The 13,879-nt window shown below is 43.8% G+C and overlaps 1 protein-coding gene across 3 annotated transcripts in view; it reads left to right on the top strand.

The window, feature by feature from the left end:
* The window catches only part of Thsd1 (thrombospondin type 1 domain containing 1), a 31,023-nt gene that overhangs the window by 8,963 nt on the left and 8,181 nt on the right, over positions 1-13,879 (top strand). For 2 of the 3 annotated variants that reach the window (XM_048456313.3, XM_048456314.3), the window contains exons 2-4: positions 1,388-1,526; positions 3,703-4,659; positions 12,893-13,051. In XM_048456313.3, coding sequence (XP_048312270.2) covers positions 1,469-1,526; positions 3,703-4,659; positions 12,893-13,051 — 1,174 coding nt within the window. In that variant the 5' untranslated portion in view covers positions 1,388-1,468. The remainder of the gene's footprint in view (positions 1-1,387; positions 1,527-3,702; positions 4,660-12,892; positions 13,052-13,879) is intronic. The other variant, XM_048456315.3, reaches the window with a different exon arrangement.

Here is a 13,879-nt window from a genome sequence, read left to right as displayed (position 1 = left end):
ATGTCTTCCTTTTCATTTCTAATTTTATTGATTTAGCTTTTCTTTCTCCATCTTTTGGTTAATTTGAATAAAGGATTGTCAGTCTTGTTGATTTTCTCAAATGACTATGTTTTCATTGTGTTCATTTACTCAGATCTTCTTTATGACACTTGAACATACCCATAATTACCATTTTGTGGTCATTTTCTTCCTCATCTAAATTTCTTTTCTCAGGGCCTATTACAGTTGGGTTTCTGGCTTCTGGAGGTGCCAAATTGTCTTGGATGTTTATGTTTGGTTTTGTGCTTCATCCAGGAATTCGGAATGATGACAGTTGAAGTGTTTCTTGTTGTTGATACCTAATCTCACCTTTTGGCGGGGGGGGGGGGGGGAACTGCGTGTTCCAGTCTTTGGTTACTATTGCACCAATCTTGGTCCCCATCTAGCATGACAATTGTCGGGTCCTTGGTAGAGAGTAGTTCTGCAGGTTCTAAAGAAGGAATGGACGGAAGGGTAGCAGGGAAGAGCTAGGGGGACCTGGAGTGTACAGCAGGAGGCTGAGTCCCAAGGGGATGGAGTGGGCTGAGAGGTGGGGCCCAGGCTGATAGGTGGCAGGTCTAAGAGCCAGCTGGAGAGATGAGAACGGATGGGAGAAGCTGACCAGGCAGCCGACTCCAGTGCCAGACAAGTGTCCTGAGAATCTTTTTAAAGGGATTCATCATTTGGACACAGCTCCTAGGATTCAAGAAACGAAGCAGGCAGATAAATACTCCAGTCTTCAAGCAAGTGTTAATCCATTTGTGGGGGCCATGTAAGGAGGACTTGGGTATCCATAGTAAAGCATTAAGTGTAGACTTGGAGGTTTTTACTAAATTTATCAGGGTGACATGCTGACTTACAGGCAGTGTGAAAGTATGTCACCCGGATTAGCTGTGAGCTTCCCTAAAATTAAGCATGTAACTCTCTCCACTTCAGGACTGGCTGCAAAGGTGCAAGATGGGGGTGTTTTCTAGGGTAATCTTGGCATGGAACATGCCTGAATGTTCTCGGCGAGGTAATTATAGGCCTTTGCTCCAGGGAAAACTAGTGTCTCCTCTATCTTTTTAAAATTCCTAGAAAGTTTGGCTTCTTAGAATGGCATTGCCATTTTAAATTTTTTAATTCTTACTTTTTATCATTTTATTACATTTATAATTATTTATTTTTAAGGATGTTTTTGTGTGTATCTACTTGGGTGTATGCCACATGTGTGCAGGTTTCCTGAGAGGCCAGAGGAGCTGCAGTTAGCCAGGTGTTGGGAGCCGCCCATCCACAACTTTGTGGCTTTATGAAGAAATGCCATTTGTGGTTTTTATGGTTTTGTGAATCATCTAAAATGGACTCATTGATTTTGAGTTTCTAATTTCAGGTGCTTTGGGGGAAAAAGCCCACAATTTTGCTGTGAGAAAGGACATGAGGAGACTAAAGGCCTGGGATTTTACCGATCAGAATGAAACCAATGTTGAAAGACTTTTCAAATCTCTTGCTGGTGATGCTCTGTGACTATGGTGAGTACGGTGAGAATCCACCAAGCCATTGGCATTACCGGGAAACAAATGCACTGATGCTGGTGACCCCACACGGGAGAGGTCGAGTGGGCCAGCCAAACTCTCCTGAAGCCATGGCGTATCACCCTGGCCTCTCAAAAAAAATACTTCGGAGGTTTTGCCTGATTGATTCAAATTTCCATTCCAATGTATTTTTAACTCAAAAAAGAAAGAAAATGAAATAAATCCTCACTACTATTGAATAAATGAAAACAAGCATGTTACACTTAGCTCTCCCTCCCTTTGTTCTCTCTCTCTCTACACACACACACACATACACACACTTAAAAATTTTCAAAAGCATTTTTAAAATTATTTTTATCTCAGTCTTAATTCTTTCATTAATTCCTTGACCTATGATAAGAATGAGAGTCTCCTTGGCCACTAGTGTTTACCTTCCTCAGCTCACATTGTCTCCAGATGCAAGGGAATATTCGCCAACTTCCATTTTCCCTAAAGGGAAAAACAAATAAAGCAAATTTTATCCCGTTATGATTTCTGTTGCTGTCATAAAACACCATGACCAAAAGTAACTTGGGGAGCAATCAGTTTATTTCAGCTTACAACTGAATAACTTACTCTGGTGTTTAGTATTTAGGGAAAATAGATAAGCAATAGTTAGAGAAAGTTTGACTTAAATGGCATAAATTGCTATAGATTATTTAAAATGTAAGATACTTAGCTTCTCTTCAAAGTTATGATTGTTCCATATTCAAGATAAGCAATTAAGAAGTTTTACCAGTAGAACTAGTGTTCTCCATTTGGGTGAGGAGGGGATTTTCAGGTGGACAAGAGATGCTATTTATTTACTCTTCATTGGTCACTCATAATAGCATGAACCTTTCAGAAATAACTAGGCAAGCTACACTCTATCACTGAGAGAAGGCAGGGCAGGAACTCCACACAGGAACCTGGAGGCAGGAGCTGGCGCAGAGGCCATGGAGGAGTGCTGCTTACTGGCTTGCTTCTCAAGCCTTGCTCAGTCTGATTTTTAAGTAAGTATGATCAAGCATTCAAATCTATCCAAGTGTTATTTTATCTTCTTTTGCTCTCAGGTAGGAAATGGATGAGGTGCTGACTGATCTATGTGTTGATGTAGTCATGTGCTGATTCTAGTAGTCACTGATTAAATTGAGATAAGGGGAGTTTAAAAATGGTAATTATAGGCAAAAATGTGGTCCCCTTTAGACATGTACAATATGATATGTATATGATGTGTGGATGGGATATATACAGTAAGAATAATACATTTTTAGTTATGTAGCATTTTTCAAACCAAAAAGGGATCCTTGCAGTTCTTTCGTTATAGTATAATGTCTTACCCAGCCATGGACCAGCTGATTGTTGCATTGCCAAATTCTGCCTGCTTTGATATTTATTTGGGCCCAGTTCAGAAAAGAAACAAAGATTCTTATGTCTCTGGATTCTTTGTACCCTTTCAGCTGCTCTGCTGGGTCCCTTTCAAAGATGTGGTTGGTCATAACTGAATGGTGCTTGGAAAATTAGCAGCCATCTGCCCCGTGGGTGCCAGTGCAGTGGCTGTCACGTCATTAAAGTCGCCAAGGACATGCCCAGTTATTTCAGAAATGTTTATACGATTATGGGTGACCAGCAAAAAACAAATAAATGACATCTCTCATCCATCTAAAGCTCCCCTTCTCACTCAAGTGGAGGACACTGGTTCTTTTTTCTGGTAAAAATTCCTAAATGCTTATCTTGCATAGTAAGTTTGAAGAGAAGTGAGTATCTTGCATTTTAAAGAATCTACAGGAATCCGTATTGTGTCATTTAAACCAAACTTTCTTTGAACACCAGAAAATATTAAAGTAAGAAACGTGAGTGGCTGAGTTCAGAGCCTGGGACCTGTCAATTTTTCTTCTACCTTCACAGTTATTCTCTGCAATTAGATGTTGCATGTCGAGAGTTCAGAGTGCTTATCACTGTCCACCATTGTCAACATCAGGGCGATGAAAGAACACATAGCTCTTAGAAAGGAACAAGCCGGGTGCTCAACCTCTTAGTTCCTGTGTGTCATTCTGTAATGTCCTTGGCTTGCTTCCTCTTTCTCTTCATTGCGACGCTGGTAGTTCAACTCAAGCGCACCCTTTAAAATCCAGTTCTGACCATTGCCTTCCAGTCCTTGGGGAAGCCGAGTACCTCCTCTTGCGAGAGCCGGTCCACGTGGCCCTGAGCGACAGAACGGTGTCGGTGGATTTCCACTCCCTCGGGGACGCTAATGGGACACTGAGGAACGTGTCTGTCATGCTGTGGGAGGCCAACACCAATCAGACTCTCACCACGAAGTACCTCCTGACCAACCAGTCCCAGGGGACGCTCCAGTTCGAGTGCTTCTTCTTCCAGGAGGCCGGCGACTACTGGTTTGTAATGACTCCGGAAGTGACGGACAATGGCACGCAAGTTCCCGGCTGGGAGAAAAATGTCTTTCTGAAGGTGGAATGGCCCATCTTTCACATTGATTTGAATCGGACAGCCATGGCTGCAGAAGGCACCTTCCAGGTGGGCCTTTTTACCACTCAACCGCTCTGCCTGTTTCCAGGGGACAAGCCGGACATGCTGGTGGACCTGGTTTTCACCGACAGTCTTCCGGAGGCAAGAACAACGGGGCAGCCGCTGGAGATCAGAGCCACCAAAAGGACAGAACTCGCGCAAGTTCAATGGGTTGAATTTGGCTGTGCACCCGTAGGAGTGGAAGCCTACGTCACTGTGACGCTGAAGCTTTGGGGTCAAGACTCAGTCATCACGTCTGTAGGACCTATTGACCTGGTCCAAAAATTCGGATACACATTGGCGATGGCACCGGAAGTCACGTGTGAGTCTGTGGTGGAGGTGACGGTCCTGCCTCCTCCTTGTGTCTTTGTCCAAGGAGTGCTTGCTGTTTACAAAGAGGCCCCCAGACACCCGGGGGAAAGGACTTCGCAGCTGGCTGAAAACAGCCTGTCCCTGGGAGAGAAGACCACAGCATTTAACTGCACTTTGTTTGATGTGGGGAAGAACAAGTACTGCTTTAATTTTGGAATTTCAAGGAAAAGCCATTTTTCTGCAAAGGAGTGCATGCTAATTCAGAGAAATATAGGTTGGTATCAAGATTTTCCAGCATTTTAAAATTAAATCGGTACCTTTGTATAATCAAAATGAATACAATCTAGGTGATTTGTAGTATTCACGATTCAGACTATACCAATTAGCTTTATTATTTTTTCATGAAAAATTAAGATCATATTCATCATTCAGTTTCTGTGGTTTTGGGATTCCCCAGACACCAGCATTTTGTAGGAGTCATATAAAGCCTACACTCCACTTCCTGTAAACCCCAAGCCGTCTCTAGGCTACGACAGTACGATGTAATCTGTGTCTGTGGCTGTTATTCTGCATTGTCTGCAGGACAATGACAAGAAGAGAGACTGTGCATTTCCATACAGGTGCAGTGTTTTTCTCTGAATACTTTCTACCCATAGCTAGGTGAGTCTGTGGGTGTGGATTCTGGGGAGACAGAACTTGTTGGGGGCCAGGGGACCATACAGCTGTCCTGGCAGTTTCGCAGAACCTCTTTAGGTTTCCTCTTTCCCTCAAAACTATTAAGCATCAGTATCTCTTCAGCTAGAGATGGAGGCCCGGGTGCTCCTCTCTACTCCATGGTGGTCTTGTTCAGGCAGCCACAGATGCTGTGAGTCCCTGGGGACTGAGGTCAAGTCCTATCCCAAAAACCCAGTTTCACCCCTGTCCTCCCCAACTTCAGGGTCCTACAGTTCTTTTATCCCTTCTCTCAGGATGGCCCTTGACCCTTGGCTGTGATACTGTGGTATAGAATTTTCCATATTCTATATCCTGATTATGGTTTCCTCTCCCTCCGCTCCTCCCAGTTCCTCCCTATCTTTCTTCACATCCAATCCACACCCTTTCTGTCTCTCATTAGAAAACAAACAGGCATGTAAGGAATAATAATAAATGAAAATGAGATAAGATAAAACAAAAGAAAATTGGAATAGGGAAAAACAAACCCCAAAAAAAAAAAGGAGCCAAAGAAAAAGCACAAGAAATACATGTAGACTCAGTTACACACGAGGTGGCACACACAGGAGTCTTGTAAAAAACAAAACCAGAAGCCACGATTCGAAGGCTCTGTAAAGTTAAAGAAACACACAAACAAAATTCCACGACTTAACATTATGAGACAGAGGCGCTCCGAAGATGCCACTGAGTTCATTTTGTGTTGGCCATCTGCTTCTGGGCATGGAGCCCACCCTTAAGAATGTTTCCCCACCATTGAAGAAAACCATTTTTTTTATATTGCAAGTGGTTATCAATGGGGGTGTGTGCCCACCTCTCTCAGCTTAGTACTCCGTGTGGTGCAGATTCATCCGGGCAGTCCAGGGTATGCTGCCTCAGTCTCTGAGTTCATATGTGAACCAGTCCCGCTGTGTTTAGAAGGCCTTGTTTCCTTGGTGTCCTCCATCCCCTCTGGCCCTTTACAATTTTTCCACCTCCCTTTCTGTAAGGTTCCCTGAGCCCTGAGGGGAAGAATGTGATGGAGACATCCAAGTTAGCACTAAGTGTTCCAGTATGTTCTCTGCATATTGTCTGGCTGTGGGTCTCTGTGTTTGTTCCCATCCACTGCAAGAGGAAGCTTCTCTGATGACGTCCGAGCAAGGCACCGATCTATGAATGTGGCAGAATGTCATTCGGAGTCATTTTATTATGATTACCCCTTTAGCAGAGCAGTGGTGTTTGGTTTCCCCTAGGTCCCTGGCCTATCTAGTCTCAGGTTCTTAGTTACCCACACAGGGTATGGGTTTATCTCGTGGAGTGGGCCTTATATCAATAAGATTTTGATTGGTTACTCCCACAAGCGTTGTGCCACTATTGCGCCGGCATACCCTGCAGGCCGCTCACGGTTGTAGACCAAAGAGTTTGTAGCTGTTTCCTGTTTACCTTTCTCCTTTGGTAGTGTGCAGAGTACCTTCCAGCCCCATGAACACAGGGACCCCTGCGGCTTTTTGACCAGCCAGGCTAGCCTAACCGAGAGGCCATAGGACCTGGTGAGAAATCATGTCTCAAACGAAAAACAATGTTTGCGGCTCCTGAGAAATGATCCTCAAGTCCTCACAAGGATGCTGGGGAGAGGTCCTCATGTTACTATTGTAAGGGATTAAGTAAAATGCTGCAGGTTCCCGAGGGGCGCAGCAGGAAGCGGGACATGAGACCACGCTGCAGGTCCTCGAAGTGCAGGCTGCGGGCAGCGGGTCCCGAGAGCAGTCAGTCCCAACCAGGGATGGCTCAGTTCCCGGAGTGGCTGCAGCGAGCCACGAGCCACGAGCCGCGAGTGGTGGGTGAGAGACCTCAATGGTGCAGCCAGTCCCCCAAGGAGAGACAGACAGATGTGCAAGACAGACAGATGGGCATGCCAGGAGACCACGCTGCAGGTCTCCTAAGGCGGCTGGTCCCAGGCAGGGAGCCAAGCCACGGGCCAAGAGACATGGATGGGCACGCGGAGGTTGGAGATTTATTTAGTGGGTTATGGAAGGGAAGGGGAGAGGGGGAGAAAAGCGGGGGGGGGGGAGAAGTGGGAAGAATGGAGAAAGGCAGACTTGGGGGGGAGAGATGGAAAAGAAGAAGGAACTCAGGATGGAAGCTGAAGACCAGCTTGCCTTGGTGGACAGGGAGGGAGTGGGCGTGGCTTGTCTCTTAAAGGAACAGAGCTTTACAACTATAGCAGCCCTTTACCCTTAACCCTCCCCAACCTCTTCACTGCCCCTCTTCCGAGTCACTGACTCACTGAATCTTATTAGTCCTTTTATTAAAAAATGGAGTAATGTGTTTATGGCTCTCTCCTCTTCTAAATATGTCTTAGGACCCAAGGATCCAGTACTTTCCGCATGTTGCGAAAAGGGACTCCTTATGGTCTTTGCGTGGTTATGGTGTCCCTGGTACTGTTCTAAGTGCTTTTTGTGGCTCTTCGCCGTTCTAGGCCTTATAACCCTGTAACTTAGCCTCATTATATTGTGGTTTATAGGTGAGGAAGTGAAGACACAGAAAAGCGAAGCAATTTGCCCAGAATAGTCAGAGCGCAAAGCGGAATGGGTTACGAATTGGGGCTATCTCTCAGTGGTAGGTAATGCTTGGTCCCAGGACCCCAAAACAAATGAAACCAAAGGTTAAGCCGACTAGCCTGGCAGGTCACTTTATCAGTGCTCTGTCAATTCCGGTCTAAGGCAATAACAAACTTTCAACCTGGAGCTGGGCAGTAGTGGCCCTGCCTCCTCCCGACATCTTCCTCTACTGCGCTCCACCTTCTTTTTCTGACCGTTTTGAACTAGGGTCTCTTAGTGAACCTGAAGCCCAGTTTCAGGTAGGCTGGCTGACCAGTGAGCTCCTGGGGTTTTTCTGCTTCCACCAATGCCTGTGTTAGAACTACAGGCATGGATAGTCTTGCCTGGTGTTTGCAAGGGTCCTGGGGGTTTGGATTCAGGTCCACTTGTTTTCATAGCAAATGTTCTTACCCCGTGAACCATCTCCTAAGCCCCAAACACAACATTTTAAAACGAGGTTTTTTTGTTTTGTTTTGTTTTGTTTTTACATTAAGATTCATGTTTTTCTGTTTTGTTTTGTTTTGTTTTGAATCAAAACTGATTTTCCTTTTCTGGTTCACTAAGGGAATTGTTGGTTTTATTTCACAAATGGTTTTATGTATTTAAAGAAACTATATTTGTATTTACAGAACGTCAAAATCATTTTTTAAAGAGAATATAACTGGGTCGTGTTTTTAAAATCCAATTTAACTATCTTGGGCTTTTAATTGGTATGCTTAGAGAAACAAGAGGATTATTGTTCATTTTTGTAATTCTCCATTTCATGGTATGAAACACAAACACAAGGAAAAGATAAATCAATTGTATTTTGATTTTACTTTCTATTGAGATCTTGTAGTAATAGAATCTCCAGTAGAATTTTAGAAAATGAGCCGCATTAGATGAATACAGAGAGACTTTCATAGGAGATTCCCAGAGCTTCACAGGCACAGGGGGACCCAGTGACTGAGCTGCTCTGGAGCCCTGCAGACAAAGCCGGCTCATTGTTCTTCCCCAGGATGAACTACAGTGTGATCCAGGAGGCACAGAACCAATATTGTGTTCAGTTGGACCTCTGTATGGAATATCATTACCACATCTCGGTTGATGTTGGTCCGTGATACTCATTTAAAATGCTCATACGCTTGTGAAAACCCGCAGAGGCTTAATTACCTTAACAAACTCTTCTTCCATGACTCACTCCAAAGATTGCAGCACTTGGCTCCCCTGAGAACACCTCTGCCCTACGGTTTTCCTTGTGTTTTTGTAGTGCTCCGTGTACCTGTAGCTGCGTTAGGAGTTTTTACCCACGAGGGATGAAGAGACATTATTATACAGCCAGGATCTGATAGATAGGAGTGTTGGATGGGGACCTAAACAGAGAAGGGGTTTGGATTGATTGTCACTAAGAAATAAGTTATTATGGGTGGCAGTGATTTCCTATTTGCTTCGAAGAGGATATTTGAATTTATCAACAGCATTTCTATCTGGAGGGTACAGCTCAGTGGTAGAGCAGTTGTCTAGTACGCCAGAGGCTCTGGGTTCCATCCCAGTACTGGAAGGGTGGGAAGAAAGCTGTTTGGGGGCAGTCTTGTGTGTATTGTGAGGTTCTGTGCATAGGTGGATTGCCTCTAGGACTGTTAAGAGTAACTGACTCATTTGTCCCACGTTGTTCCTCTGTAGCCAGGTAACGTCCCCAGTTCTGCCCGCGGCTAGTTCTGCCTTTTGTTAATATAGGCATTCCATGTCCTTTCAATATTCACACAGTATATATTCTTCTATCCTTTAATTTTGACCTACACTTGTTTTATGTGTGTATTATACATATTTATATGTATATATATATAAAGTTCTTAATTTCAAACAGCAAAAACACATATCTGTACACATATAATTTATGTTTAGTTTTATTATTACACATTTGGATTAAAGTCTATTTTTCTGGGGTTATAAATCTTCCATTAGATCTTTGTTTTGTTTTTCTCTTTTCTTGTAGATTAATTATAGATTTTTATGATTTACTTTAACAATCCTATGAGTCTATGATTTATACCTTAAAATAATTTTAGTGATTGTTCTAGAAATTTCTCTCTATTTATGTTTTATATTTTTTAAAATAATATCTCTATATTTTATATTCTCTCTCATATAAAATATATAAAATATAACAGCATGTTATATAATATATATAAAGATATATAAGTATATCTTTACCTCTAGTCTACTTTGAGAAAGTTTTTTTCTTAATAATGTTATTTTAATTAAAGTATAATTACATCATTTCTTCTCTTACCTTTTCTCCCTGCAACCCCTTCCATTCCCCTTTACTCCATCTCTAACTCATGGCCTCTTTTTCTTTGATTATTATTGTTAAATGTGCATACATGTCTGCATATATGCACATAAATATATAAATACAACTGTTGAGTCTATTTAGTATTGCTTGTATGTATATGATCAGGGCTGACCTATTGGTGTTGCATAACCTGAGGGTCTTATCTCTGGGAAAGACTAGTTCTTCTCTCGGCAGTTGTTAGTTGCCTGTAGTTCTTTTTCTAGGGCTGGAGCCCTGGAGATTTCCCTTTTTCCTATTAGCATGTCTGTTAGCATTTTCATCGCTCAGGTCTTGTTTAGGAAGCCATGCTGCTGTGATATCATGGTTGCGGCTTCCCTGTCTTTTCTAAAAGATACAGTCTCACAGATCTCCTGGTCCTCTGACTTTTAAAATCTCTCTGCCCATCTTCCATGTGTTCCCGAACTATATTTGCAGGAGTTGTATGGTAGACATAACTACTGGGGCTGGGAACCCCATAGTCAGGTGTTCTCTGCACTATGACCAGTTGTGGTTTTCTATGATAGTCTCTAACTGCTACAAAAACAAGCTTTTTGATGAGGGTTGAGACCTACACTTCTCTGTGGCTGTAAAGACAAGTATCTAGAATGCAGTTAGGAGTTATTCTGGTCTAGCAAAGTGGCAGCAGTAGGTTTTCTCGAAGATCCATGTAGCCCAGGTTAGTCGGATAGGTCTCCAAGTACTAGGTCTGATTTCCATTCTGATGAAGAGGCCTTAGGTCTAATTAGACAGCGGTTGGTTGCTGCCGAGATAGAGAGCCACTCTTAGGAACACCTTGCCATGCTGGTCATTGTTGTGGTTTGTAGGTGTCACAACTGGGCAGGACTGATCTTCTCCCTCTCTGCAAGCTGGCATAGCACTTTTTGGTATTTCTGAAACCAAGTCCTCAGGCAGGCAGAAACTTGGATACAGATAGAGTTTTCCAGGTTCTGTGTCTGAAGTTCATGATGTCTTCAGCAATAGGGACTTGCCTTCTACCTCTAGGAGACAGTCAAGGGCAACAGCCACAGCCTATATTGTTTTTGGACTTCCCTGATCAACAATTCTTATCCTTGGTGCTGGGTTTTTGTTAGATGGTTTATGGCTTTTGTGGGGAGCATTGGCATTTATGATGGCAGAGCCTTTAGGACCTAAATATTTTCCATTAGCTCGAACCTCCCAACACTGCTGCACAGGGTGGGGTTGGGGTGTGTCAGACTCCTACCACGTGCTTTTTTGGAGTACACATTCTACTCAGAGATGTATTTATGTTTCCATTTGAGTTATTTCTAGCTACCCATATTCATATATTTTCTTAAAGTGTGTGGAATATGCTGGGAGTTGGACAGAGGCTTTCGTTATCTTCGCCCCTGTACTTTTGTGATTCTAGCATTTTAGTTATTCTCCTTAGCTGACAGCAGTGGTGTGTCTTTTCATGTGTGTTGTATCTTGTTTGACTTTTCCATTGATTTCTAATTTAACACACTAGTCGTGGGCATTTTGAATTTTATTTCCAATATACCTACTATCTAAGTCATTTCAGGGTCTGGTTTTATTGATTACTATTATTTCTTGCTTTTTTATGCATCTCAGAATTGCTTGAAATTATAGACACGGAGGCAAATGTAATTTATTTCCAGAAATAGGTATACTTCTGCTTGCAATAGGCTATTTTTGTGGGTTTTGGGTCAATGTGGTAAAGAATTGGGCCGTGTTTGGGTTGTTCCTGTTGCTCTGGCAACCCTTACTGTATCTAAGATTTCAATATGTGTCAGTGTTACTTTCTCTTTAGGGGAAACATTGTGCTGCCAAAGGGATTTTCTTCATGCTTCTCTACGTCCTTCACTTTCTATCTTGGCACCCGTGTGGAAATCAGGTCATTCTGTAGGATTTGTATGTAGATTCTAGGGATTGAACTCAGATCTCCAGGCTTGGCAGCGAGCACCATTATCTTATGAACCATCTTCCCAGCTTTCACCTTAGCTTCCACCTCTCACTCTTGCCTTCCATGGACACCAAACTGTTGGTATTTGGGACTTGGTATGCAATTTACTAACCTGGAGGTGTGACTAATTGCTAATATTAAACTACTTGGTACTTAGTTTACTAACTGTCTTGTGGTGGCTCCGTTTCATCTGAAGCAAGTCCTAAGTGTCTGAATCCCCGAGATGAGAGGCAGGCTCCATGATCTCATGTAGTCGTGGAAGACCATCGAATAGTGGGGGCCCAAGACATTTTCAGCTCTTCCCCAAGTCTATCACAACAGCTAGCCTCAGTGAATCCTCTCACAATGACTGGTTTGCTATGCACAGTGATTGGATTGAGGCTGTTCCATAGGGGAGATGGAAGGAAGGATCCATATGATTTGATGTCTTTCTTACTGTGACCTTGTCCCTCCAGACACACACTGTGTCTAGTCCTGCACTTGACCTCAGCCCTTCTGCTGGGAAGAGGTGCAAGTGGGCACAAGTTCCCCTTCTTATCTTGTCCCCAGGGGCTCTGTGTTCTCATCCTACCCCCTCAGCGATTCCTGCGTCTTAGATGTGTTTGTCTGATGAGCTGGTGTGGGTGGGTCCTGGACTCTGTCCCAGGCAAACAAGTATTGCAGCCCCTCTTTCTCAGAGGGGCTGACTCTCCTCTCGCTGCGGGCTGGTCTGTTGCCTTGTGACCTCAGCCCTGGGTGGGGGGGATGTGTAGGAATCCTAAGACCGGCTAAGGTTATATACATGATACAGCTCTTCTTTGTTTTGAGACGAAGACTAACCCTCCCGATTTTTTACATCTGTGAGAATGTTTTCACTTCTAGCCTTTTTAAGACCAGAGCTTTGAGTTTTGCCGCTTCGTTCGGGTGCAGTTAAACACTGATTCTTAAATGCTTGGCACTAAAAGCATGACTTATATCCTTGCAGAGTCTTGGGGACCATGGCAGCCGTGGAGTCAGTGTAGCAACACGTGCGGGGAGGCTGTCCGAGAACGGCGCCGCGCGTGTCTCGCTTCTTTTCCCTCCAGACCCAGCTGTTCTGGAGTATCCTCAGAGACCTCTTCATGCTCCCTGGAGGAGTGTGCTGGTACGTGTTCCTGCTTCCTTTCGGGTCACTGCTCAGAGCCCCTGCCAGCTAGGCCTGTCTGGGAACTACCAGTCTGTGCTCAGTGGATGCTTACTTCTCTGACTGCCACTGTTCTGGCTTTGCGCTTATCGGTGTCTAAGACTTGGAGTAGTTGCCATAGTAATTTGCTAGTGAGCTGATAGGATTTAACACTGGGAGTGAGGGAAGTGACGCGGGAGTATGTCTAAAAAATCAGCTGTGTGAAGGGGTTTTATTTAAAAATACAGAAATAGTTGGAAAATGATGTGGGAATCTGTTCTTTCCTACCTGTGTGGATGCCAAAGATGAAACTCAGGCTTCAAGCTTGGCAGGGGTGCTGTACTAACTGAGCCATCTTGCTGGCACTAGATTTGTTTTTGGTAGGATCTCACTCTGTAATTCAGAATGACCTTGAATTTTTATCCCATCTCAGCAGCTGCAGTGCTGGGACAGAGGCTTAACAACCAGTTGTTACCGCCCCCCCCCCCCCCGCCACCTTCTCGCCTACCTAAAAACGAAACATAACAAAAAATCCTATAGAAAAACATCTTTACTTAATTTTCCACCTGTCATCTCAGAGGTTGTCCAAAGGGGGCGTGGAGACCCTCAGTTGTCAAAATGAAGCAGGGAGCCCTGTTTCTTTCCTTCTCTGTGGTCTAAGTTTATCTGTTACCAGTTCTGTCTGGGAGGAGGAGGCAGGGATATTTCTTCTCGCCATCCCCAGCGACAGGACTTGTCTGTATTTTATGAGCATCATGGAGGTCCACCCTGATAGGTACTCAAGGATATTTGTTGTGAGTGGTTCATGGA

This window comes from Myodes glareolus, chromosome 23 (assembly GCF_982192425.1).
Source record: "Myodes glareolus chromosome 23, mMyoGla1.1, whole genome shotgun sequence".
NCBI lineage: Eukaryota > Metazoa > Chordata > Mammalia > Rodentia > Cricetidae > Myodes > Myodes glareolus.
The sequence above is the reverse complement of the archived record's forward strand: the minus strand, read 5'-3'. Positions and strand labels throughout refer to the sequence as shown.